General features: G+C 39.0%; 2 protein-coding genes and 1 long non-coding RNA gene across 4 annotated transcripts in view; 1 reads left to right on the top strand and 2 right to left on the bottom strand.

Moving 5' to 3' along the window:
* LOC139751476 (mitochondrial carnitine/acylcarnitine carrier protein-like) overlaps window positions 1-18584 on the bottom strand; it is a 41188-nt gene extending 22604 nt beyond the window's left edge. The window contains exon 1 of one of the 2 annotated variants that reach the window (XM_071666930.1): window positions 18417-18584. In XM_071666930.1, coding sequence (XP_071523031.1) covers window positions 18417-18509 — 93 coding nt within the window. In that variant the 5' untranslated portion in view covers window positions 18510-18584. Of the gene's footprint in view, window positions 1-14105; window positions 14315-18416 lie in introns of those variants that run through there. The other variant, XM_071666929.1, reaches the window with a different exon arrangement.
* On the top strand, window positions 15016-18869 carry LOC139751477 (uncharacterized). The gene is made up of 3 exons (XR_011713351.1): window positions 15016-15123; window positions 16181-16270; window positions 18760-18869. It is a non-coding gene; the product is annotated as an uncharacterized lncRNA (long non-coding RNA).
* A 4944-nt stretch (window positions 18870-23813) lies between these two features.
* LOC139751475 (uncharacterized) overlaps window positions 23814-26275 on the bottom strand; it is an 11901-nt gene continuing 9439 nt past the window's right edge. Inside the window, exon 5 of the mRNA XM_071666928.1 lies at window positions 23814-26275. This exon is cut by the window's right edge and continues 73 nt beyond it. Coding sequence (XP_071523029.1) covers window positions 25290-26275 — 986 coding nt within the window. The 3' untranslated portion in view covers window positions 23814-25289.

Below are 26275 nucleotides of genomic sequence, written 5' to 3'. Positions count from 1 at the left end.
ACCAAATTGGAGGTGGAAGGATGGAGTGAAAAAGATTTTGAGCGATCAGGGCCTGAACATACAGGAGGGTGAAAGGCGTGCAAGGAATAGAGTGAATTGGAACTATGTTGTATGCCAGGGTCGACGTGCTGTCAATGGATTGAACTAGGGCACGTGAAGCGTCTGGGGTAAACCATGGAAAGTTTTGTGGGACCTGGATGTGGAGAGAGAGCTGTGATTTCGGTGCATTACACATGCCAACTAGAAACTGCGAACGAATGTGGCTTTTGTTGTCTTTTCCTAGCGCTACCTTGGGGGGGGGGGATTTCATGTGTGGCGAGGTGGCGATGGAATGAATAAAGGCAGACAGTGTGAACTGTGTGCATGGGTATATATGTATGTGTCTGTGTGTGTATATATATGTGTACATTGAGATGTATAGGTATGTATATTTGCGTGTGTGACCGTGTATGTATATATATGTGTATGGGGGTGGGTTGGGCCATTTCTTTCGTCTGTTTCCTTGCGCTACCTCGCAAACGCGGGAGACAGCGACAAAGCAAAATGAAAATAAATATATATATATATATATATATGCAAGAGTCCTGGAAAGAGGGGCAAGTATGAAGTCTGTTGGGGATGAGAGAGCTTGGGAAGTGAGTCAGTTGTTGTTCGCTGATGATACAGCGCTGGTGGCTGATTCATGTGAGAAACTGCAGAAGCTGGTGACTGAGTTTGGTAAAGTGTGTGGAAGAAGAAAGTTAAGAGTAAATGTGAATAAGAGCAAGGTTATTAGGTACAGTAGGGTTGAGGGTCAAGTCAATTGGGAGGTGAGTTTGAATGGAGAAAAACTGGAGGAAGTGAAGTGTTTTAGATATCTGGGAGTGGATCTGTCAGCGGATGGAACCATGGAAGCGGAAGTGGATCATAGGGTGGGGGAGGGGGCGAAAATTTTGGGAGCCTTGAAAAATGTGTGGAAGTCGAGAACATTATCTCGGAAAGCAAAAATGGGTATGTTTGAAGGAATAGTGGTTCCAACAATGTTGTATGGTTGCGAGGCGTGGGCTATGGATAGAGTTGTGCGCAGGAGGATGGATGTGCTGGAAATGAGATGTTTGAGGACAATGTGTGGTGTGAGGTGGTTTGATCGAGTAAGTAACGTAAGGGTAAGAGAGATGTGTGGAAATAAAAAGAGCGTGGTTGAGAGAGCAGAAGAGGGTGTTTTGAAATGGTTTGGGCACATGGAGAGAATGAGTGAGGAAAGATTGACCAAGAGGATATATGTGTCGGAGGTGGAGGGAACGAGGAGAAGAGGGAGACCAAATTGGAGGTGGAAAGATGGAGTGAAAAAGATTTTGTGTGATCGGGGCCTGAACATGCAGGAGGGTGTAAGGAGGGCAAGGAATAGAGTGAATTGGAGCGATGTGGTATACAGGGGTTGACGTGCTGTCAGTGGAGTGAATCAAGGTATGTGAAGCGTCTGGGGTAAACCATGGAAAGCTGTGTAGGTATGTATATTTGCGTGTGTGGACGTGTGTATGTACATGTGTATGGGGGGGGGGGCATTTCTTTCGTCTGTTTCCTTGCGCTACCTCGCAAACGCGGGAGACAGCGACAAAGTAAAAAAAAAAAAAAAAAAAAATATATATATATATATATATATATATATATATATATATATATATATATATATATATATATATACATATATATATATATATATCCACTTATTAAGCAGCGTCATTGGTTTCAATTTCTTCTGAACAAGTGATAGGGATTCAACATGGGACACATCATAATAAAAGACGTCAGTGAAAATGTGGCCAATGGTATGCTTTCTCATGGAGCACATGTGGCGTGAGTGCGGTATAGTGTGGTGGCCACTGCATTCGTTGATAAGATTACAAGGACCTCTTCATATTTTTCGTGTCGGAGATTAGCTTTGAAATCACTTACCGAGTATATCCAACGTTATCATACTCATCCTCCCAACACCGTTAAGAACAACTGGGCAAATGACACAATGTCCTTTGCCTGGGCCACCCGACATTTTGTTACTCACCCATTTTACCAGATTATTCAATTTCCCTTGTGCGATACTAATTTTTAGAATCACCTAGTACACCCTGCGTATCATTAAAATCGACACGAAACAGCGGACAGGATGCAATACCTTTTAATAACTTCATGTGAAGCAAACCACCACCACTACAATGCAGTAACTACATTCCCAAACTAAAGACCTGCTTCCTTACCACATTATTATGGGTGCACTTTTGTGAGGTGCTGACGTATATATATATATATATATATATATATATATATATATATATATATATATATATATATATATATATGTATATATATATATATATATATATATATATATATATATATATATATATATATATATATATATGTGTGTGTGTGTGTGTGTGTGTGTGTGTTACGGGCTGTAAACTGTGAAATACTACATGGAACAATTGACGTGCTGTAGAATCATACTTAATAGATGCTCAGCAGCTAGCTTCCTGGGTAATTAAACTGCGAGTAAAACAAAAGGGTTTAAATAACGACTGCAATTCATCCTTTCCCTACTGAACAGGTTGTGCGAGAGCCATTCCTCAAGGCAAACCCAACAGGTGTGTGTTTCAGTGGTCATCGTTCAGCTCCCCCCAAAAGTTTCGTTCACTGCGTCATATATTAAAAGTGTGATGGCGTGAGCGTAAATACTAATGGTGTGTACAATGTTAGACGTAATGTTTATTCCCATCCTCCCACAGTGAAGCAGTCGAGAATGTATGTCACACACGCCTGATTTTTTTTTTTTTTTAATGAATACCTACATAAGTTGAGGCAATAAAACTATTGGAGTCCAACTATCGCGTCCTACCACCATGTGTTTCCCAAAAGTAACCATGTCGAGTGTGTGGAAGTTCAGCCACAGCATTAGACAATAAATGGACTAATTAAATCATATATTTATTTATTTATTTATTTTGCTTTGTCGCTGTCTCCCGCGTTAGCGAGGTAGCGCAAGGAAACAGACGATAGAATGGCCCAACCCACCCACATACACATGTATATACATAAACGTCCACACACGCAAATATATGTCAAATTATATTGTTTATTCCACCACTACTGGTCACTTTCCCGTGTTTTCATCAACCACTCACAATCCACTACAAAATTATACAAAAGTCGATAGAACAGCTTGGGACGCACTGTATGCTCATGTTTGCCCTAATACAGCAGATAAAAAATAATTCTACCAGCATTATAAGACAAAAAAAATCTCATACAGTTAAAGGCATCTCAGATAAACCATATAAATCACTTTTGCCATCACAACCTCAATGCATACAAAAATCTCAAACAGTTAAAGGCATCTCAATGGTTCTCATTATACCAATTATCCTAGTGAATTAACTATGTAAGACAAGCAAAGAAACAATCAGTAACAGGGATAATAATGAAGAGGGGAATGCTAGACAAAAACTTGGTAGGTTATCACTGAAATTTTAATGTCGGAAAGAAACAATGCTTTTTGGGATACCATCTGACCAAAACCAGTCATAATAATTGTACTGTTAGGAGACTACCTTAATTACCATTTTTGTAAACAATAGGATGATCAATAAGCCAAAATGTCTGGTCTGGTGTGACTTGAGTTTTCACTGATTTTCATACCCCACCCCACCCCCAACACCTGACGTGTCCTTGTCCCTCAACTTCACTTACCACATACACACACACACACACCAGCTGACATATATTATTACTTGTTTAAAAAGACTCGGAATCTGGTCACAACGACATTGCTGGGCATGCCATTATTAAAGTCTTGCTCTCATACAGCCCCAGTTTGACCCTTATTATCATCTTTTTAGCCCGTACACCCCCATCTTGACCCGTATTATTACATTTCAGAATAGGATTTTTTTTTTCACATGCTCTCCAAATTACTCTGTGTACCCCCAACTATTCAAATCATGTGACAATGATGACGTTAACACCTATTGGCCTATACGTGTTTTACCGGTAATACATCAAACATTCGAAAGAATGTGTGTGTGACTTGTCACATTCCTGCACTAACAAGGCCTCCTTTCAAATACACCAGCAGAAACTGCTGCTTCAATTGCTTTAAACTTAAATCAATTAATGAAGCACTGCATAAGAGTGTGTTGTTGGAATTTTACCAGTTTTTCGACAGCCTTTGATTCCTCAGGTCTCAGTAATCTATTGGAAAATTAAAGGAGACATAGTGAGGCTGGAAATGCCTTAAAATCATTTTCTTCATAGCTTGGAAACAGACAACATTATGTTGTGCACAATCAGGAATCATCCAGCAAATCAAATATTACTGGTGTTCTACATGGCTCAACTTTAGGACCTCTACTTTTTCTTGTATACATTAATGACACAATCAATGCTAGTATGAAGTTAAACTACATTATATATCCAGATGATATAAGCTAGTATGAAGATAAAATATTGTACAAAATTGTCCATACTCATAACTGAACTTAATAATGAACTTGTGAAAATAAATAATTAGGCTGGTTAAAATAAGCATTAAATTTCACTTAGACCCATTATATGCACTCCAATAGGATAGCATTGGTGAAACATAACAGCAACTTGTAAATGGAGGTACCGATTAAAGTAACCGGTTAACAAACAAGTTCCTAAGATGTAACAATTGACAACACATCAACATGGCAGGAACATTGCAAATGTGAAAACAAAACTAGCTACAATTTGGGGCATACTGCATAAAATCTGTGAAATGCTTACAATGTCAGCATTGAGGAGCATTTAGCATTCTTTGGAGTACCCTCAACTATATCACTCTGGGGCACAACTTGTAGAACATACAAATGTTATGCAAAAAAAGTAATAAGAACATACAAATGTTATGCAAAAAGTAATAACTACAAATTAGCTAAAAAAAAGTCAGAAGTATTTCACGAACTGAAAGTTCTCTATATTGATCAATTATACAAATATCTCTCCATACTTTTAACATATAAGATACATAATGGATTAAATTGTAATAAGGATTTCTGTAATTACATTAATCATAGTCAAAGTACACATGGTCAAGACATAAATCTTGTTATTCTAGGCGACTAAAAGAGGAGGGAATGGGGGGCTGGAAATCCTACCCTCCCATTTTTAATTTTCTAAAAGAAGGAACAGAGAAGGAGGCTAAGTGAGGATATTCCATCTATGGCTCAGTCTTCTGTTCTTAATGCTACCTTGCTAATGCAGGAACCGGTGTATATGTATGGGGGAATCTATAGGTATAGGATGTTGAGTTCTGAATCAAGAGTATGCTTTGCATTTCATCTGGGTGGTTGGCAGTTGGTAATGAAGTGGATTGGATAAGAAGGGTTTAAGTTTGTTGTAAAGAACAGAGTGGTGTGCATATTGAGGTAAGACTATTTTGGAAATAATCTTTTTTTCTTTTTTTTGCAAGGGCTGAATGTCATCGGTTGCAAGGCAGCCATTGTTTGTTCTCTGCTTTACTTGGTTAGCACCTTTGATATATTTGATTTTTGATGCTGAATGACCAGGTAGGTGAGGCATGGTTTAGGGTGGAGTGGGTGAACTGTTTGAAAACGATACCAAGGGATTCCTCTCCTAGTTCACATCTGATACCAATGCTTTGATGGCAGTACATCTAAGCAGTAAATCTATATATGACTTCTGTGTTGATGTCTGTGGTGTGAGGAGTGAGTGTCATGTGTGCGTTCACATGTGATACCCAGTAAGGTTGGATTTTTTTTTACTTGGAAGTTGTTGGCCATGCAGGGACATGAAAGTGTGCAAGATGGATTCATGTTGGTCAAGGAAAGGAGGGTGACACTGGATTTCTGTGGAGATGAGGACATTCTTTAATCAGTGAGCCAGTGCTCTAACTTTGTGATGTACTGTTACATATATGCTGTTGCCTGGGTAGTGGTAGGATGCTGTGATGTGATTGTGAGGTCATTTACATATGAGAGGACTCTCATTTTCACACTATATGGTGCATGCAGCTAAGGCAACACTCCAACAGAAAAAATAAGAAGCCTCCAAGTGATACAAACCATATCATACTCAATCAAACAAATCTTGCAATCTTAGGACCTTTTTATGAGGCTCCTGCAGTGTTAAGGCTGCAAACCAATCAGGAGCAAGAAAATGACAGGCTCCTTTGGAGGTAGAAATTCCTCAATAAGAATATACTACTTTTCATGCATTGACAATGATAAAGCACTGCTGAAGGTATCTTTTCAACTCATGGTGTAAGAGCATATAGGCAGAGTGTGATAACATCCACACCGTAATTTAAAAATTTTTTGTTACACCAAAACTTCTAAAAAACATGCTCAGAATCTCTGCCACAATTGGGAACAATATACCTAGCCATACCTACAGTTAATGATCTTCAACCAGCATTACACATCACACGTGAACTTTTGAACAATCCAGTCACAGCTTTTCCTGAGGTGTTTCATAAATGATGCTGGCTTTGAAGGAAACAAACACCAATTAAATCAGTCATGAATATCAAAAAGATAGTCAATACAATCCAGTAACAAGCACAATATCTGACTAGTCAATGCAACTGATGTGTAAAGAACTGTCAACAGAAAGCAAAAGCTAATCAAAAATAATAACTGGGCACATCTATGTTACTCTAAAACCATGACATCTGATAAGCAAATGCTGCTGGATGGGTAAAAGTCTACTGGCAAGAGACAAAATGATCATAACTCATGTGTCACACACTGTGAAAGATAACATTTATCTAAAAACCCAGATATTTAACCAATCACTGCTGTGACTCTGTACAAGTTTACGAGAAGGCAGAAGCTGATTACAGTCTGCTAAGCACCACTAACTGTGAGTACAGAGAAACTGTGCTATCTCATAACAATAAACCCTTGCATACTATGTAACACTTGATGATGAGTGGACCCAAGTTCCACTATCTGATTACCATGATAACTGACCAGTCATCTTATTATGTCCCAATCTATAAAACAAGTATCAACCACAAAGGTAAGAAATGCTACAATTCAGAAAACTTATTTCCTAAACATCAAACTTTCAAAGATAAAGACTGCCTCACCAGAGGGCAAAGGCTACAATCAATATCACAGAAAATTACAATGCCACACAATTACTAATGGATATATCAGCTACTCTGGACTATTCATGGGTGTAAATATGACTGTATCATTGTCAGTTGACACAAGGGAGCACAGTCTCACTTAGGAACATCTAGCTACGGAGAAGTCCATCATTTCCCTACTTTTAATTGTTGCATTGCCTCAATGCTACAAGAACCCCATGAAAGGATCCTGGGGTTATACATCATCATCATCATCATCATCATCATCATAATAATAATAATAATAATAATAATAATAATAATAATAATAATTCCATACTATTCGCCATTTCCCAAGTTAGCGAGGTAGCATTAAGAACAGAGGACTGGGCCCTTGAGGGAATATCTTCACCTGGCCCCCTTCTCTGTTCCTTCTGTTGTAAAATCCAAAAAAAAAAAAAAAAAAAAAAAAAAAAAAAAAAAAAAAAAACAGAGGGGAGGATTTCCAGCCATCCGCTTCCTCCCCTTTTAGTCGCATTCTACGACACGCAGGGAGTACGTGGGAAGAATTCTTTCTCCCCTATTATAATAATAATAATATGTGAGAAATACTTAGAAAAGCAAATGGATTTGTATGTAGCATTTATGGATCTGGAGAAGGCATATGATAGAGTTGATAGAGATGCTCTGTGGAAGGTATTAAGAATATATGGTGTGGGAGGCAAGTTGTTAGAAGCAGTGAAAAGTTTTTATCGAGGATGTAAGGCATGTGTACGTGTAGGAAGAGAGGAAAGTGATTGGTTCTCAGTGAATGTAGGTTTGCAGCAGGGGTGTGTGATGTCTCCATGGTTGTTTAATTTGTTTATGGATGGAGTTGTTAGGGAGGTGAATGCAAGAGTTTTGGAAAGAGGGGCAAGTATGAAGTCTGTTGGGGATGAGAGAGCTTGGGAAGTGAGTCAGTTGTTGTTCGCTGATGATACAGCGCTGGTGGCTGATTCATGTGAGAAACTGCAGAAGCTGGTGACTGAGTTTGGTAAAGTGTGTGAAAGAAGAAAGTTAAGAGTAAATGTGAATAAGAGCAAGGTTATTAGGTACAGTAGGGTTGAGGGTCAAGTCAATTGGGAGGTGAGTTTGAATGGAGAAAAACTGGAGGAAGTGAAGTGTTTTAGATATCTGGGAGTGGATCTGGCAGCGGATGGAACCATGGAAGCGGAAGTGGATCATAGGGTGGGGGAGGGGGCGAAAATTCTGGGAGCCTTGAAGAATGTGTGGAAGTCGAGAACATTATCTCGGAAAGCAAAAATGGATATGTTTGAAGGAATAGTGGTTCCAACAATGTTGTATGGTTGCGAGGCGTGGGCTATGGATAGAGTTGTGCGCAGGAGGATGGATGTGCTGGAAATGAGATGTTTGAGGACAATGTGTGGTGTGAGGTGGTTTGATCGAGTAAGTAACGTAAGGGTAAGAGAGATGTGTGGAAATAAAAAGAGCGTGGTTGAGAGAGCAGAAGAGGGTGTTTTGAAATGGTTCGGGCACATGGAGAGAATGAGTGAGGAAAGATTGACCAAGAGAATATATGTGTCGGAGGTGGAGGGAACGAGGTGAAGAGGGAGACCAAATTGGAGGTGGAAAGATGGAGTGAAAAAGATTTTGTGTGATTGGGGCCTGAACATGCAGGAGGGTGAAAGGAGGGCGAGGAATAGAGTGAATTGGAGCGATGTGGTATACCGGGGTTGACGTGCTGTCAGTGGATTGAATCAAGGCATGTGAAGCGTCTGGGGTAAACCATGGAAAGCTGTGTAGGTATGTATATTTGCGTGTGTGGACGTATGTATATACATGTGTATGGGGGTGGGTTGGGCCATTTCTTTCGTCTGTTTCCTTGCGCTACCTTGCAAACGCGGGAGACAGCGGCAAAAAAAAAAAAAAAAAAATAATAATGATAATAATAATAATAGTAGTGCTACTAAAATAAGGAATGAAAAGGTTGACCAGTTATGCTACAACTTAGGACTAAAATTATTACATTTATTTGGAAGAAATGATCCTCCCTCTAAGTGTGAGATGTAATTACCTATTCTTTTGTAATTACTAATTTCACTGTTCTGGAAGTGAGTTGTAAACTTATGAGTTTCCATCTCTTAAACTTTCCCTACTATCATACAACTCTGTAGAATTCTGTACACCAACTAAACTGACTATCTCTTAACAGTTTATCATATTCTCCCACTACCCTTTATCTTATCATCTATTACATAATCTCAGAACTGCTTCTCCAGGGGCCTCTGCACTTTCAAGGCTGCGCTACACTCAGTACTATGGCAAGAATAGACTCTAGAGCGAGAAGGTCTTCGACAGGATTGTATTCTGATAATACAACCATGGTAAAGGTGACTTTTCACTTACAGTGTAACCACAAGTAGTTGGAGTCTGGTAAGGCCTCCACTACCCTTAACAATCATTAAACCATTATTTACATCCTTTCTAATAAGTTTCTTCTTATTTCATGTTATGGTCTCCTGTTACTCTATTCCTAAATCTTTTGAAGAAGACTTCATGATTAAAGTCAAGTTGGTCTCAAAACTTAAAAGATTGAAATCAGGCCACTCCTCACTCTTCTCTCCTCCATGGTGGATAAATTTAAGGCCACTTGCCTTCCCATACCACTGAAGTCTCTTAGTTTCAGTATCTTCTCCATTAGTTCTTTGTGCTTCTTTAAGCGTGGTGACCAAACCTAAACAGCATATTATAGTTCTGGCCCAATCCTGAAGGAAAACAGCTCACTGGATATTTCCTTATCTCTATACATGAATGTTGTTCTAATATTTACCAGTAGAAAGTTTGTCTCCTTTAGCATTCTCCTAAACCGGGACTCTAGTGAACAGTTTAGGGATGATATCAACTCCTATGTCCCTCTCATACAAAAGACTCCTGTGGCTTATTTCCCACATGATGATATTAACAGTGAGACCTCCTCCTCCTTTCATCATTTCTCATCCTCTTTACCTTACATTTACTTTTAGCATGTATCAGACCAACTTTGGATTTTGTTTAGGTATCATTGTCGGCTGATGCAGTTCTCCTTACATTTTTACCTCCCTCATGAGTTTGACATCATCGACAAACATCCCTTTGGCCAGTCAGTCACTCATTCAGATGAAAAAAAGCAATGGTCCCAGGACATAACCCAGCGGCACACCACTGGTGACCTTAACCCAATCCAAGAATCCTCACAGCAACATTTTTATTCATCAGTACTGACCATGACTGTACTCTTATATGCAACACTTTCACCAGTGGGAAGTTTGTGAGCAGTAGGATGAGATCATCAAAGAAAGGTACAGAATTGTAAGTTCGTCCTCTCAACTAGTCCTCTACTATAGCAGTGTACCTGTGAAAACCTTCAGACAAACAAGATAATACAACATGCGTCACTGCTGAAATCAAGACATTGATAATGCAGTGCTGCAGATTCAAGAGGAAGATGGAGTCTTCCAAACACAGACCAGATAGCGAATAAGACAAACCAAACAAAAAATCACCATTGGAACTGATATTTCTAGGTTTCCAAAGCAATAACTGCACATGCATTGCGAGCAATAACTTTTAAAAATATGAATGATGAATTTTCATATTCAATGTATAAGTTAGTGAATATTAGCTAATTCAGTGAAAGCTTACTTTACAGCTTTGGGTATGAAATATTCAGTATATCCAATATTAAGTATATCAATGATTTTCTTGGGAAAATAAAATATATGCTAAAAGTTTTAATTACATAGTGATAGCTATCATGATTTAGCAGAAGCCAGAAGAGCTCGTTTTACAAGTATCAGATGTAAAATCAAAGCAGCTACCTGTTCCATTTTTTTCTACTTTGCCAGCCATTCCCAACAAATGGTAACAGGATTGTTGCTAATTCAAGAAACTGTCACTTAATAAAGCATTCCCAACTGATGTAGTACCCCATAAAACTCTTAATGTTCGCCTGTGATATCAGTGGCCACCTTACAAAAATATTCAAATATTCAAGTCAACAAAGTAGGGCATTATCCAAGACATGTAAGCCTGTTGGTATAACATCCCTGCCTAACAAGCCTAGGGTAGTGTTATTGAGGAAAAATCTCCAAAACATTACTGCAGTATAATATTGGATGGTATTCTTACTTGAAGACAAGATATCAAACCATATCTTAGTTATCTTTCTGAACTGCTGTCTGGGAGCATGTTCAGAAATACATAACCTTGACTTCATTTCTGCCCATCATTTTATTATGAACTCATGAACCTGGCTGCCTTCGACTGACTGATTCTGTGGACTTTGTGATGTGCTGAAACCTTATGGTTATGCAGCATGAAAAAAAACATGAAAACTTAACCATTTTTTTTACAGAAAATTACACACTATTCGCTTCCTTTAAAGGATATCGAAAAACTATCTTAACCTCACCAATGATAGAAATATAGTTCTACAGCTCTGACAGGGTTCCGGTCACCTCAATTAGTCAATGATAAGAACTTCCCATTTGATAAGTGACCATAGGACTGCTCTTGTAAGCAGCACTTCTAACGATGCTGCCTCTACTTCTCCTTTCGTTCATTGAGAAACTCCTTTCATACTAATACCATACTCCTTTCATACTAATACTATACTGTTAACCATCAACTGTGTGTTTTCAGGGGTGGGGTTCAATTCTCCGCAGAGTGCCACACAAAACACCCATCCTAGGCCAGTTCTCCTTTAAGATCTACTGGTATCCTGACGCCACCACAAGCATTGCTCGCGTCGCCAGAGCTGTTCCCGTCATAAGCATAAATATGCAATATATTTGCATAGAGACTGAAACGGAGGCAGAGTAAACGTGACTGCAGAGCCCAACAAATGACGTGTACTCCATCTACCCACACCCAGCTCTCGTGTAACATAATGTTCCTCAACTTCTTCTTGACTTATGTTGGGTTAAGACAGAACCCATGATGCTGATCTTAAAAGAGAGCAGCTTCGCCAGCATCCATCACCTTACTAGCAAAATTGTTCATTTTCTCTTCAACGGAGCGACACTTAGAAATACATTTCACAGTTGGGAATATCCGAAAAATATTGAAATACGAAGTTTCTGTATGTATATCAGGGAATAAACACTAGAATAAGTGGAATTTTTTTTTTCTTTTAGTTATTTTGGCCGTACAAAATATGACTGAAATCAATTAAAGAGGTTTAAACATTCCATGGATGATACCACCAATATATTCATTTCTTACTTGCCCTCCAAGGTCACAGCATTCATTTCCCAAATCACACGTTATCTCCCACATGAGAGATGGGAGTTACTGTATCCAACCATACCTTAAATGCCTTCTACTTGCATATTCTACGACTGTTTTGCGTTACTATGGAAAACTGGTTTCCTATTTATAGATGAGACAGGATATAAAAGTGTAATCCCACATTTCTTCCCTTCTCTACCTTTCCTAAACATAGGAACATAAAACGCTTTATTTTTCTTTTCTTTTATTATTGTGTCTCCAATATTCCTCTCTCTTGAACAGGTTAAGCTTGAGTTAAAGTCTCTCGTCCTATGTGTTAAGGATATAAGACATCAGCTAGACCCCAGTTTTTGCTTGTAGGTGTGAAGGCGACTCGGTGAACTTTCGATTTGGCAAGGGTACGGTATTTAAGGTCATTTATCACACTGAAGGCGTCTGCCAATCCAGATTATCCAGGGGATGAATAGAGAGAAGGGAATGATTCCATTTGGCATCCTCTATATACGGAAGTGCGGTAGCTCCCATCCCATTTCACGGCGTAACTTGTCTTCCTTGTTCGGCAAAGAAGAACCACAAGCGATAAAATACCTAACCCCCAACCACCAGACATGCCCTCCTGCATACTGACATACTGAACCTGCTCGCCTTCAGGTACTCATGGACTACACCCTACCACACCAGACATCTCTCAATATGGATGGAGAACGGAGAACAACCAGACTATACAAGATTATCGCCCCTTCCTCCTCTCTCGCAAAATGTTTTATATACATTGTCTGAGCTCGAAGACTATCATGCAATGCGTGTTGCAATAAGTGGAGCAGGTGATACCGATAAGCACGAAAATACAACACTCCTGTGTTGATCTGGATGATTAAATGGCGATCGTGGAGGGTAACATAGATGGAGAATCGCTTAAAGTCCATGACAATTTCAACTGTGCAATGATGTACAACATATGTAACGCAACGTACTTCTGAAATGACTTGTGATGTAACTGTAATGCGAGAGAACAGGTGCGATGACAATAATGCTGTATTATGGTATAAATTAACCTATTATCACAGTGATCGTTTGTAATATATGATTTGTGTGGAGCAAAACCAAGATGGCTTCCATGAACCTATTTCAAATAGCCACCAAAAATGTCAACTATATATTAGCACGACCTTTCGTAACCAAGTTGTTTGGCCACCTAATTACGTAAAGTTCTGAAATAAGTTCACCTCCAATGCACTTGCAAATATCTTTAATACTTATAAATCGCACATGAAAAGTACATTCGAAAGTTTCATACCATCCCAAAGATATGCTTGCCATGTCAAACACTGAGGCACCTGTGTCTGAAATGAACTTCCATTACTGAAGTTGTTAATGAGTAACTTCAATTACTGCTGTGATTAATGAGAAAATAACTTTCATGACTGCTGATTAATGAGAACATATCTTCCATTACTGCTGTGATGAATGAGAAAATAACTTCCGATACTGGGGTTGTCAATTATAAAACAACTTCCAATAGTGAGGTTGTTAATTTAACATTCATACCAAGAGTTCTTCAAAGTTGCATGTCACAGAATTTGTGGAAGTAACAGACATTCCCAACAGAACTGGATATGAATATGGCTATAACGTAGCGCAACAGTACATAATACTGGGAGAAAGGAGAACGGGTACTTTCCATCAGTTCCAAGGGTATGGTATTATACTCCAGCACGAGACAAGACACACACCTCTCTCTACCCACCTTAATGGTATCCAGCGGGTGTCCTACCACTACGGTACAGGCTCCACCAAAGCCACCAGCCAGGAAATCCTTGATGGCTGAAGGAGGTTTCTCAGGCATGGTGGCCACAAAATGATGGTCGGGGGGTGTAGGGAGGAGATTGAAGAACACACAGACACAAAGTCGCTGCACCACCACCTAGCAACACCACACCTCAACTACCGTATGGGAGAGAGGGAGAGAGTTTGATCCCGGTCGCCTGCTGTCTACCATGACGTTGCTGCCTACCATATACCCACTGAATTTAGCCTCACCTTACCTATATCGACCCTTCTCCCATTCCCACTCTCCTATCGTACGTTTTCTTTTTTCTCTCCCGACACGTTGAGGTATATTAAATCACTCTCACGTACGGCCATAAAATTGTTGTGAGGGCTTGTTCAAAGATATTCCTAGTTGAGAACTGTTCCTTATCATCAAGGTCAGAAAACGTACCTTCTCCTCCCTAAACCCCCCAGTGACCAGGGCACGCGAGACACAGCACTAACCAGTATACTTGTGGATGCTAACAGCTCTTGTGAAAAGTAGGCGACTTATCTATCTACGCATTATCTACATTTTTCTTCTTCTGCTCCAATTCTCCTGATATTCGTATTCCAAATCTTTGTGAACATGGGAGGAAACACGAAAAGAAAGGTGAGGGAAGGAATGTAGTTCACATAGGTGTGCACAGTCAGCGAGGCACATCTGCTCCCACAAACACAAGAGGGAGGAGGTGGTGGGGGCCCAAGCCCTCGTGTCCCCAGGGAGGTAGGTAGCTGTTCACGTGCACCCAGCTGACGGAATATACCACAACCTTCATACGCCCAGGACCTGCCACGCATTCACATAGCCCACTCACCACCTCCCAGCTACCCAGCCCAGCACCTCACCTGACTTTCCTCCTCTGCCCAAGGTGGTTGATACCCGTCTCGTTTGGGTTGCGCGCAGTGGCCTGTGTGTGTGTTCACCATTGCCCTGTTCATTCAACAGACATCAAGTAAGCTAACGGCAGCTTGGATTGTGTGCCACAGACCAAAGCCAAATCTGTGTGTTCACCATTGCCCTGTTCATTTTACAGCCATCAAGGAAGCTAAAGGCAGCTCGGACTGTGTGCCACAGACCAAAGCCAAACCTGTGTGTGTTCACCATTGCCCTGTTCATTCTACAGCCATCAAAGAAGCTAACGGCAGCTCGGCCTGTGTACCACAGACCAAAGCCAAACCTGTGTGTGTTCACCATTGCCATGTTCATTCTAAAGCCATCAAGGAAGCTAACGACAGCTCGGACTGTGTGCCACAGACCAAAGCCAGAGGAACTTTCACTGGTTAAACGTAAGGTATTCGTTATGTTACAGTATATTGCCAACGCAGAGACTGAGTTGGGCGATTAACTGAAACCCATCTTACAGATTGTTTTTGTTGAACATTCAAGAAGAAGTTCAGGTAAATGTGCAAGTTAAAGTACACATTACAAAAAATGCAAACAATTTTCTTTTTAAGTAAGAACTTGTAGGTAACAAGTGCTGATCGTATACGTTATACAGCGCGGCTCCAATTCATTGGTCTCATGGCGTGTATATATATATATTGTGTCACATGAAGGAAGCAAGTATGAATATGTACGTGTATAGAAGTCTGTATGTGTATAGGTATGTGCGTGTATGGGCGTTAGTGTGTGTGTGTGTGTGTGTGGATTGCCATTCTTCGTCTGTTTCCTGGCGCTACTTCGCTGACGAGGGAAAGAGCAATTAAGTATAGTAATAAAAATTAAGAAATTTGAGGGGAAAATACTAAGAATAATTCTATACTTCATAACAAACGTTTGCATCTTTAAACAGTATATAGCACATACTACTGCATTAAAAATGCTATATCTTATGCATGTAATCAAAATCTTAAACCAGCAAGAATCTTTCTGAACACAAAAATTAGGAAACTTCACGCAAATCTCCCTCAATCTTTTTTCTTAAGATACTGTAATATCATTTGGTGTGAAAAAAGCTATCTTACTGAGGTATTTACAATTTCTCTTTTTCTTTCACACTGACAACCAAGCATGAGCCAGCCATCTTGCCCTAATTTATCAAGAAGCGGGTGAAAGATACCGAAAAGTCAAAGCTACACCATCAACTTATCAGGTCACAGGTAAGTTTCTTTTTCCCCAACCAACTAAATGCGTAACCTTTACTTTGTCCCTAACACAAATTTTTAGGTTTTCCATTATTTTCTTTTTATTATATTCTTGTCTTGCATTTTCCTTCTCATAGGTTTCTTCAGTTCATCTGCATTAGCAGCCTGTCTAACTGCACATTTTCCCCAACCTTCATAGCTCACTATGGACTCATATCAATATTTTAGGTGACTTCATAAAATTCCACTTTTTTCTTTTCATTCTCAGCGACAAAACCCAATATTGGAACTATCCAGTCATACTTTTCCAAATCCATATGTGCAAAACTGACATGAAATTCAAACAAATATCTGAATATGAAAATGAATAAAAGACTGAATCATCCAATTTAGACTCTCACTCTGTCACAACTGTACTGTGGCTCTAGAATTAAAGTATGGTTCTTTGGGAAATGGTAAATACCTAAACATTTCAGCCTAATCCACACAGTGCAATTTATGGTAACACCAAAGATACATTAGCTTGAAAAAATAAATGGAAAAAACCCGAAGTACTTCTCAGAACACAACAGAATTAAGGCAAGTAGAATTCATTCTTACAAAACCATATATGAAATGTTATTACTGAAAATTACCAAGGCATAAATCTAATTTCATTAACTGAATTAATAAATCTAATGCCATATTTCTGTAAACCTTTTCTTTTTTCTTCATCATACATTAATACAATGTTAATGTAATAGTGAATCAGCTATATGAAGGAAACATAAATATACTATTAAACATTTCTACAAATTTGAAAAAAAAAGTATACCACTGATATATTACAAAATTCATATCTTAAAAAAATTTATATCAAAACCTTTACATTACAACCTGCAAAATCCTTCCACTCCAAGTTTACATTAGAAATGCATTCATGTAATATATTTTGGTGAACACAATTTTAATTCTATGGTTTGCAGAACAGGTTATTTCTGTTTCGTTTAGTTATGGTGCACAACATATGTATATTGGACTTATGACTTTCTAGGAGATAAGTTTATAAATATAAAAAATAATCTGATTATAATTCTATCTGGCTCATAGCCTGTTAATGTCTCCTAGCAATTGTGAAAACAGCATATATTTGAAATAATAATAATAATAATACCTATAATTTTGGGCAGTCGAGAAACTATACAAACTAGCCAAAGTAAGGTGTAGTACACTCCGTGTATTTCATACTATTGGATCAAGCATATTGTAACTTAACTTAAAGTGAGTTTGGTTAAGTTGAATTAGCAATTACTAGAATTATGCCTGTGAAGCTAGGTAACATATGTAAGGTTGTGTTAAAACACAGCTTTGATTCGCATTCAAACAGCCGTACAAAATCACACGAGGCAGGAAAAGGTTAAACGCAGGATTTTGTCATCCTATGTGTTGGCTGAGGTATCTAGTTTTAAGTTTTCATTTCATTTACATATTTCTTTAGATTTCATTTTTCTCATCCTATAAATTCCACTCAAAAATCATTGCTTTACAACTTACGATGAGATTTTAAATAACTAGGATACAAAGCCTGTATGATTATTCCTTGTGTTACGATTACAAGATGTCACAAAACTTTTGCCATTTCCATTAAAAAAAATACAATTATAATACCACTTAAATCAACTTAAAGTTAATTCAATCAAAATTCAAAGTTTTGTGTCATAAAACATCACCTTAGGATCTTAAAAGATACCTTTAAATGCCTAGTACGGAAACAGCAGCTGTGCAAACCAGCTCAAATGACGGGTGTTACATCCATGCACAGTGAGGCTCATAAAGGCACAAATTACGACTGTAAATGAAGAAAATAGCAAAAGGGGGGAAGAAAAATATCAAATAAACATCTACGATCAAGACTGCTGGTACCTTAATGAGTGCCATACGAATAACGGAAAAAAAAAAACCCAAAATTAGCATTAGGCTTCACCATACACCATCACAGGTAGACCATAGTCATAAATAAGATAAAGATTGACTTCAAACCGGCTGGGATATTTAAACCAGAGAGCGGGAACTACCATGCATGGTAATTTAACAAGAGCCGGTTTTCCTGTGGTGTGGGGGGGGGTTACAAGGCCGTCGTCTTTCGAGGAAGGTCGCCTCTCTCTCTCACACCTTCCCTTACCTTAATAGTGTCCAGGGGATGTCCTGCGGCAACGAGACACATCCCTCCGAACCCTCCTGCTAGGAAATCCTTGGCTGGGCTTACGTTAGGCATTTTGTAAGGTACAGAGGACAAGGCAACACCACTGTAAACAAACGAGCTTGTGGGGGCGGGGTGGAGGGGTCCCTTAGTACAACACTATTACCATGTCAATGAAAGTAAAAGCAATCATGTATTTTAATCAATATACTTATTTGCATACCAATTGTATCGCAAATTTTGTGATAAAGGAATTTTAAGTTATTACTACATGGTATTTGTTGTTCATAAGTTATTCATTGATGAGATATGTGGTTATTTACAGGCGTTTAAAGACTCCCGGCCACGTTGGTAACATCTGCCACAGCTGATCACAATGGCTACCAACTTTCACTTGGCATTTTATTGAAACATCCTCCGTATCGCTTTAACTTTCTTTCCCATTGTTTTAATCATTCACAATATTAATGCGTATTACCTTTTGAATAAGTTAAATATGTTAAGATGTTAAGAAGTAAAACTAAAAGCTTAGTATGCCACAGAGGAAGTCACATATGTCATTTGGTGAGCAGTGGTAATTTCCATCTCTGGGTGTGTTCGAGGTGGAATGGAAAGAATTAAGGAAATTTTACGGCAATTTGGTGCCAGCATTGTAAAACAGGTCGCAATATATTGCCAGTCGCCAGTGTGTTATAAAAAAGGGGGAGAATGACGTGGCAAACACAATTATCTGTGGCAAAAACTTGTTTGCCAAATACTTATTCAGCTACGGGGAGATAATGTGTGTCCGGGTACACGATGGGTGTACAACGATAGGAAACACTGCTGGATTACAAAAATAATTTCTGGCTACATATTTATATATGTAAACAATAATTAACTGGTGCCTTGTTAATGTAATTTATGATTAAATGTTTGGAAGGGAATTCAGCCGTTAATTAATGGTGGACTACATAAATGTGTGTGTGTGTGAGTGTGTGTGTGTGTGTTCTATCGCCGTGGAAATTAAAGTAACGTGAAAACACTCATTTTCTTCTTATTACATTGAACCACGATGATAACAATGGTCTTATCTTGCCACGTGGACCACTACAGCAACAGCAGTTTGATCTCTACCTGGCAACAGTGGTTTTTATCTCCTTACGTGAACTACAAATGGCAACAGTGGTTTCATCTCCCTAAATGAAACCACACTATGGCAAAAGTGTTTCATCTTACTACATAAACCACTATTATGGTGCAGAAGAAGAAGAATACATGAATTCCAGATAAAGATGTGTTGCTCAAAGGTGCTTCGTCCACAAGAAGGATTGGACATACCACATATTACCTAAGACATACCACATATTACCTACTCTAACCTAACCACACATCATACAGCTCTCTAATGTATAACGCTTCATTTATATATCAAATTGGGAGTCATAATATATCACAAGTTAATAGATAACATGCATGTAGCCTACTGCGTGCTAAATGATGCATGGAACACTGGTGGAGAGGAGGAGGAGGAGGACATACATACATTGAGCCTTGAAAATGTAGCAGCAACTTGTTCACCTTGCAAGTGCAGTTAGCAAGGTAGGAGTCAGGTGGTTGGCCATTTAAACAATACCGTTGGTCGTTAGATAAAAAGATTCCTGTGTGATGCTCAAGGGGGCTAGCCTAATTAACTTCATTACCCAGCGAATTAGTCAGCCCTAATGAGAACTAATTAATGAGACTGTGGAGTATAAGGTGAATTCTGTATATTTATTCCTATCTAGAACCCATCCCTGTAATTTGACCTCTCTGGGCCATTATTCCCCTCTAGAAATTTAGTATATGATAGACTAGGATGATATATTAAAAGGTCAGGATCCACGAATTATTGAAAAAGGTCCAAAGAGGTTTCTTTTAATATGGAGAAGGGAAGTGTACATCATGTCTCTTCAAGTATCACATTAACTGGCAGAGGAGGAGAGGGAGTTAGGACGGAGGAACATTATCATTAACAATAACTCCTGATACAGACATAGATTAAGCAAAGCGTCCTTATCATAGTTTCTCTGGGCCAGTACAGACATAGATAAGCAGAGCGTTCCTATAGCTTCTTTGACCTGGCCCTTAAATCATGCGTCGGCTTGCCACTTAGACAATCATACCTAAACTTTGTATCTATCATACCTAAACTTTGTATCTATCATACTCAAACATTAAAAACTTCCTACATTTGTTAGTCTTGACAGCGAAACACTATGTCGTCTTCATTTTCTTCGGTCTAAAAGAGGTGGTTGAATGATATGACATTTTATTTCAGATTTCGAAAGTTGAGAGAAAAGTGGCTCCATTCCATGTACATATGCCCTTGGTATTTTCCTTTTTCAGTATGACAACACATGAGAGAATGGTTGAAAATCCTCTATATTCATGTATATTACTTGGGCACCTTATAGAGACTGGTTATCTGCTACTGACAACCATTAAAAAACACGTCCTAAGATGTGGCAACGAACATGCTTTACCAAAAGGTTTAATAAAAAAGAAATTCCCTCTCTCTTTGTCCCAAGGAGCATTTACTCCCATCTTAAAATACTATAAATTCTTAACGTACCTCTTCAGGTTTTGATTCGTAGTGGAAACAGATGCTATTGTGATGCCAAATATGACCTAGCAAGTCAGAATCTTTTGACAAACTTGCTTAAAAAAAATTAATATCATCTTTGACAACTATTCAAATTTAAATTCCCTAATGAACTTCCTCCTCCACATCACTGGTTTCATTAATCTCAAGTGAGCATGGGTAAAAATAACCGTATCTTCAACTGGGAAAGCTACGAGTGATATTAAATCCTATCTCTTATTTTTTTAGGGAAGCGTCCATTTTGACTCCTGTCCAAGAAAACGATTTAATCCCTTTTTTTGTTATAGGAGAATTATATTCCACCTGGATCGATGACTTTTATGAATGTTGGATTAGATTAGGTTAAAACTCTTGGATTACGATCGCCTTTTTTTTTTATATGTATATAAATGTTATACAAAATACACTATCTACCCAAGATTTATCACCTGATATAGATAACCATACCTTGACATTTCTTAAAAGATAAACATAGTAGGTGGAATAATATGCCTCATTAACTATAACGAATCGACTATTACCATTCTAACCTATAGTAACCTTTCCATCGCTGCGCCTCTAAAGTAATGTATATATATATATATATATATATATATATATATATATATATATATATATATATATATATATATATATCACTGTTCATGGCCACCTGTATCTGAATACTTTTTATCTGTAATGTCTCGCCCCCCCCCCCACCCCCCCACCCTCCACACACCATGTGAAATGGTGGTAATTCATGAAATTAAATAACTACGTAACTACCAGTTTCGTCTGTTCCAAAATGTCGGCCATACCTTCACGTATCGTCATGGCCAACGAACATGAACTTAGTTTTTTTCCTCTCTCTCTGGATATATTTTCGTGGTTTCCATTTACACAAAAAAATAGATATACAGATATTTATTTGTACCATTTTGCACCGTATTCATCATATGATTTCCATATATAATAACCTATGGCTGATGCGTCTTTCACACAGCAAAAATCATCCATCATACAATATTAAAAACTTCAGTTTAAATCATTCTGTCCCACGACATTGTTATATAAGAATGTTCTAACTACCTCCGCCAACAATTTACGGTCAACAGAGAATAATAATAATAATATATTAGGAATTAATATAACTATTTGGTGTGGAAAGGAGGGAGTCGAACCCCTCCCCCTCACTTTTGAAGGCGAGTGTAAAAGTTTGGTTGGTCTGTGTGGGTTTTTATAACCCCCATCCTTCCCTCTTATAACCAGAAAACCTACCCCTGAGCTATGTCAGCAGCTCCTGTTAAAATGGAAATAATTTTTGCCCCCACATACTGCTCTTCTCGATGGCTTCAATTACTTGCTAAAACTGACCAGGTCAGCATTGAATAATATAAATGGCGTCCCAGCTTCGTCTCTTCGATGTATATCAACTGACTGTTATATTTCTCTCTTGTCTCTCCCCTAATGATGTGATTATTACACGAAAGTGCACTTGGGAACTTTTCGTGTTTCATTTTCCCCTGTGGTGGACTCAGAGGAATATCTTGATCACGCGCAAAATTGTGATCCTTTCCAATATATATATATATATATATATATATATATATATATATATATATCATATCTCAAGTTGGTTTTTTGCGACCCGATGCCTTTCCAAATTGGCTTCGTGTGTTCATTAATGCACCTACTGAAGCAGTGGACAACCTAAAACTAAGTGTAACAGCATCGTCTTCAAATTTGGACGGACGTACAATGGTGGTACGAGTCTTACCTTCCAAAATCAGTAGGTCTGGTTCAGTAATGTGTGAATGAATATTACTTGGTCACAGAAGGTCTTCTTGGTATGACAGTAGCCATGTCTCCAAGGGCGACTCGACTAACACTATAGCGTCCTCGTCTTAATGTAAACTTTCATCAAAAAAAGAATGGAAAAAAATGGTTTTTTTTTTTATCGTATTCAGAATACTGTCCGAATGTGCCACGTCAAACTAGATTAAACCTTTTTTTTTATATATACTTTCTTTGTTCACTGTATTACACACAAGTCAACCCTGAGGGGGAAAAAAAATAAAAGTATTTGTTTCCCTGACCTTCACCGACCACAGACAATTACGCCACTGACCCAACCTCAGGCGGGGGTCATGAAGGGGGGGTGTGACAGGTCTCCATGGCAACGGGACTTGGCTCCGCCCCCCGCCACTACCTCCAGGACCAATCACAGGCCATAACGTATCCAGGTAACTAGTGAAAAATTGGTCACGGCCACACCCCTGATTGGTCAGGTCAGCCGTTCATACAGCAATGTCGTATAGCATTATCTTGCTTGCCCATCCGAGGAAGGTGTTTAAGATTATAATTTAACACTGACGACCTTGAGGAATGACCCCTCTGGCGCTAGCAGTTAAGCCTAAAAGTCTAATTAACCCACGAAACAATCGTAGCCGCAATTAGGTGTAGCACGATAACCAAAAATGATTCTAAAAGGCAATGGATGATGTTTGAACACAGAGGTGTATATATAGATACGTGATCATGGGCTCTAGATGTATATAAAGATATGTAGGTACATAATGAACCAAAATACCGTGAATTTAAAAGAATATATATATATATATATATATATATATATATATATATATATATATATATATATATATATATACACACGAAACGTGAATACATTTGTAAAGCAAGCCTAGTACATAATTCCAAGACATTGAAGTAAATAAGAGAATAAACCTTTGAGAAGATATCGTCTACAAAAGAAAAGACATTAGGAAACCTTTATTTTCTTTTTAATATACATACACACCTAAAGTATACTAAATCTTTTATTAGAAAAAAAAATTCACATATTCTACCCACCACACATATATTTACGTATTCCTTAACCTCATAAAAAGACTATTTTTTCTGACCAACAATCATTGAAAAATAATTAATGACAAAATACTGAACTGAATCTTATTTGGAAGTGAGTCATTTGCTAATAACAGGATGTTCCATTAGTCTCGAGTCCAGGTAACTCACTGTTCACTTGTACAAACCTCTCATGGCTAACAGGTTCATATGAACACTCGAGAGACTATATTTTCAAAGAACATTTATAACGTAAAATGTTAAAAACGCTTTAGCGGCTCCCCAACAAAATGCAAAACCATCGTATATATCAATAGCAACATAGAATTTTTCCCTCTGATGTATACTAAAACATGGCTTTTTAAGACATTCATATTTAAGAAGCAATTGAATTCTTGACAAAACCTCAGACAAACAAAAATGTAAACTGTTTCAAACAACTAATAAGACGTTACTGTAAAGATAAACCACTGATATATATATATATATATATATATATATATATATATATATATATATATATATAGGACGTTGAGTACAAAATATAACAAATAATTTTCTTTTTTAGAATTTTAACTATATTACTCGTACTGTCATGTACTTTCCATGACCACAGTTGCAAGGAGAAACAAAAAAAGTTTCTCACTCTACTTCGCTACTTGTGTGTTGATGCCATTAAAAAATAGCCACGGTAAGTGCAATTTGACCGTAAAAACTTTGTCAGTTGTCTAATGACTTACCAGATGTTGGCAAATATTTAATTCTGTGAGGAGCCTACAATCAAAACTGCCTACTTACATTAAACATCTTCGAGTTTTTTTTTTTTTAATATATATAATATAGTAACTTGTACGTGTGGCTGAATTGGGGTCGAAAAGGAACTCCCATTGCGCCCCGAAGTGGCACTTTGAACTTATATAATACTATTAATCAACACTCGTTCCCCACCCCATACTAACCACCCAAATTAATCACTTGTACATAAGATGATTTCTAAACCTACCTGCTCTGGCCAGTGACTTGACATTTACTACATTAGAAAAAAACTGTGAAGGTTTGGGGGTTGCTTTTCGACCCCCAAAATTAAGGCGTCAGAAAGTTAAAAGTTTAGGACGTTACACACACAAAATTTGCACCATAAATAAATCATCAAAGAAAACGTGACCTCACTATATACGGGTCAGGTTGACGTGACAAGATCACTTTCTTCAAACCGAAGTTTTAACCTTCCCAAAGTTAGATACGTCTTACCAATGGTCGTTATTTGTATGAATACATAAGTGAGCAACTTCACGACGCTTTTTAAAACGGCCGTTGGGGCAAAGAGAAGGAGAAGATAAGAGAGAATGTAAAAGCTGCCCTTAAACCAGGCTCGTTGGATGTGTTAATTACAGGTGCATTTCCTTAAGGAACCTAGCCATCTCCAGCGCTTTCCTTTGCCGCTTCTCCTCCCGCTTCCTCGCCTCCTGCTGTGCCCGCCAAGCCCGCTTACGGGCCCGCACTTCCTCGATTCGCCTTTGCCGCTCCGCCTCGAGCATCGCTTTCGTCCTTTCCTTCTCGCGTCGGTAGAGGGCCAGGTGGCCGCCATCATCCATCTCGTAGGAGGCGACGGCGCTGTTTTCATATTCATTCGTCGCCGCTTCTTCACGGCTCCCACTGCCTTCATGGATGCCACTGCCCTCATGGATCCCACTGGCTTCATAGCTCCCACTGCCTTCATGGATGCCACTGCCTTCATGGTTCCCACTGCCTTCATGGCTCCCACTACCTTCATGGCTCCCACTGCCTTCATGGCTCCCACTGCCTTCATGGATGCCACTGCCTTCATGGCTCCCACTGCCTTCATGGCTCCCACTACCTTCATGGCTCCCACTGCCTTCATGGCTCCCACTACCTTCATGGATCCCACTACCTTCATGGCTCCCACTGTCTTCATGGTTCCCAATGCTTTCGTAGTTCCACCTGTCATCTTCCTCCTTCTCCTTCGCGATAATATCGTCAGTCAGAGGAGCGAAGACGTCATGGGGCATCTCCCTCTCTGCGATCTCCAGCAGGTCCTTATACTCGACGGGCGGCGAGGTGTGGGCAGTCAGGGGCAGCCAGTTCGGCTCCTCCTCCTTCAGATCCGGTCGAACCCTCTCCCTGACGGTGTTGTCGCTCCTGTTCACCATCGCGTCGCCAGCCACCATGTTGCTGTTGCCCTTGGACTCCGCCACGCCCTTGAGGCTCTTCGGTCTGGGGCGGGCGAAGCGCGGGGCCCACAGGTGCTTGGGGCATTTGAGCTGGCGGCTGGTCACGTGGAAGACATCCTGTTGGCGGTGGTGGAGGGGCGTGTTACAGCGGGGCGCTACCCTCGAGTCGTACCTCAGCCTGA

This window comes from Panulirus ornatus, chromosome 11 (genome assembly GCF_036320965.1).
Source record: "Panulirus ornatus isolate Po-2019 chromosome 11, ASM3632096v1, whole genome shotgun sequence".
Lineage (NCBI taxonomy): Eukaryota > Metazoa > Arthropoda > Malacostraca > Decapoda > Palinuridae > Panulirus > Panulirus ornatus.
Note: the sequence above shows the minus strand (reverse complement) of the source record. Positions and strands in the feature narration are given on the sequence as shown.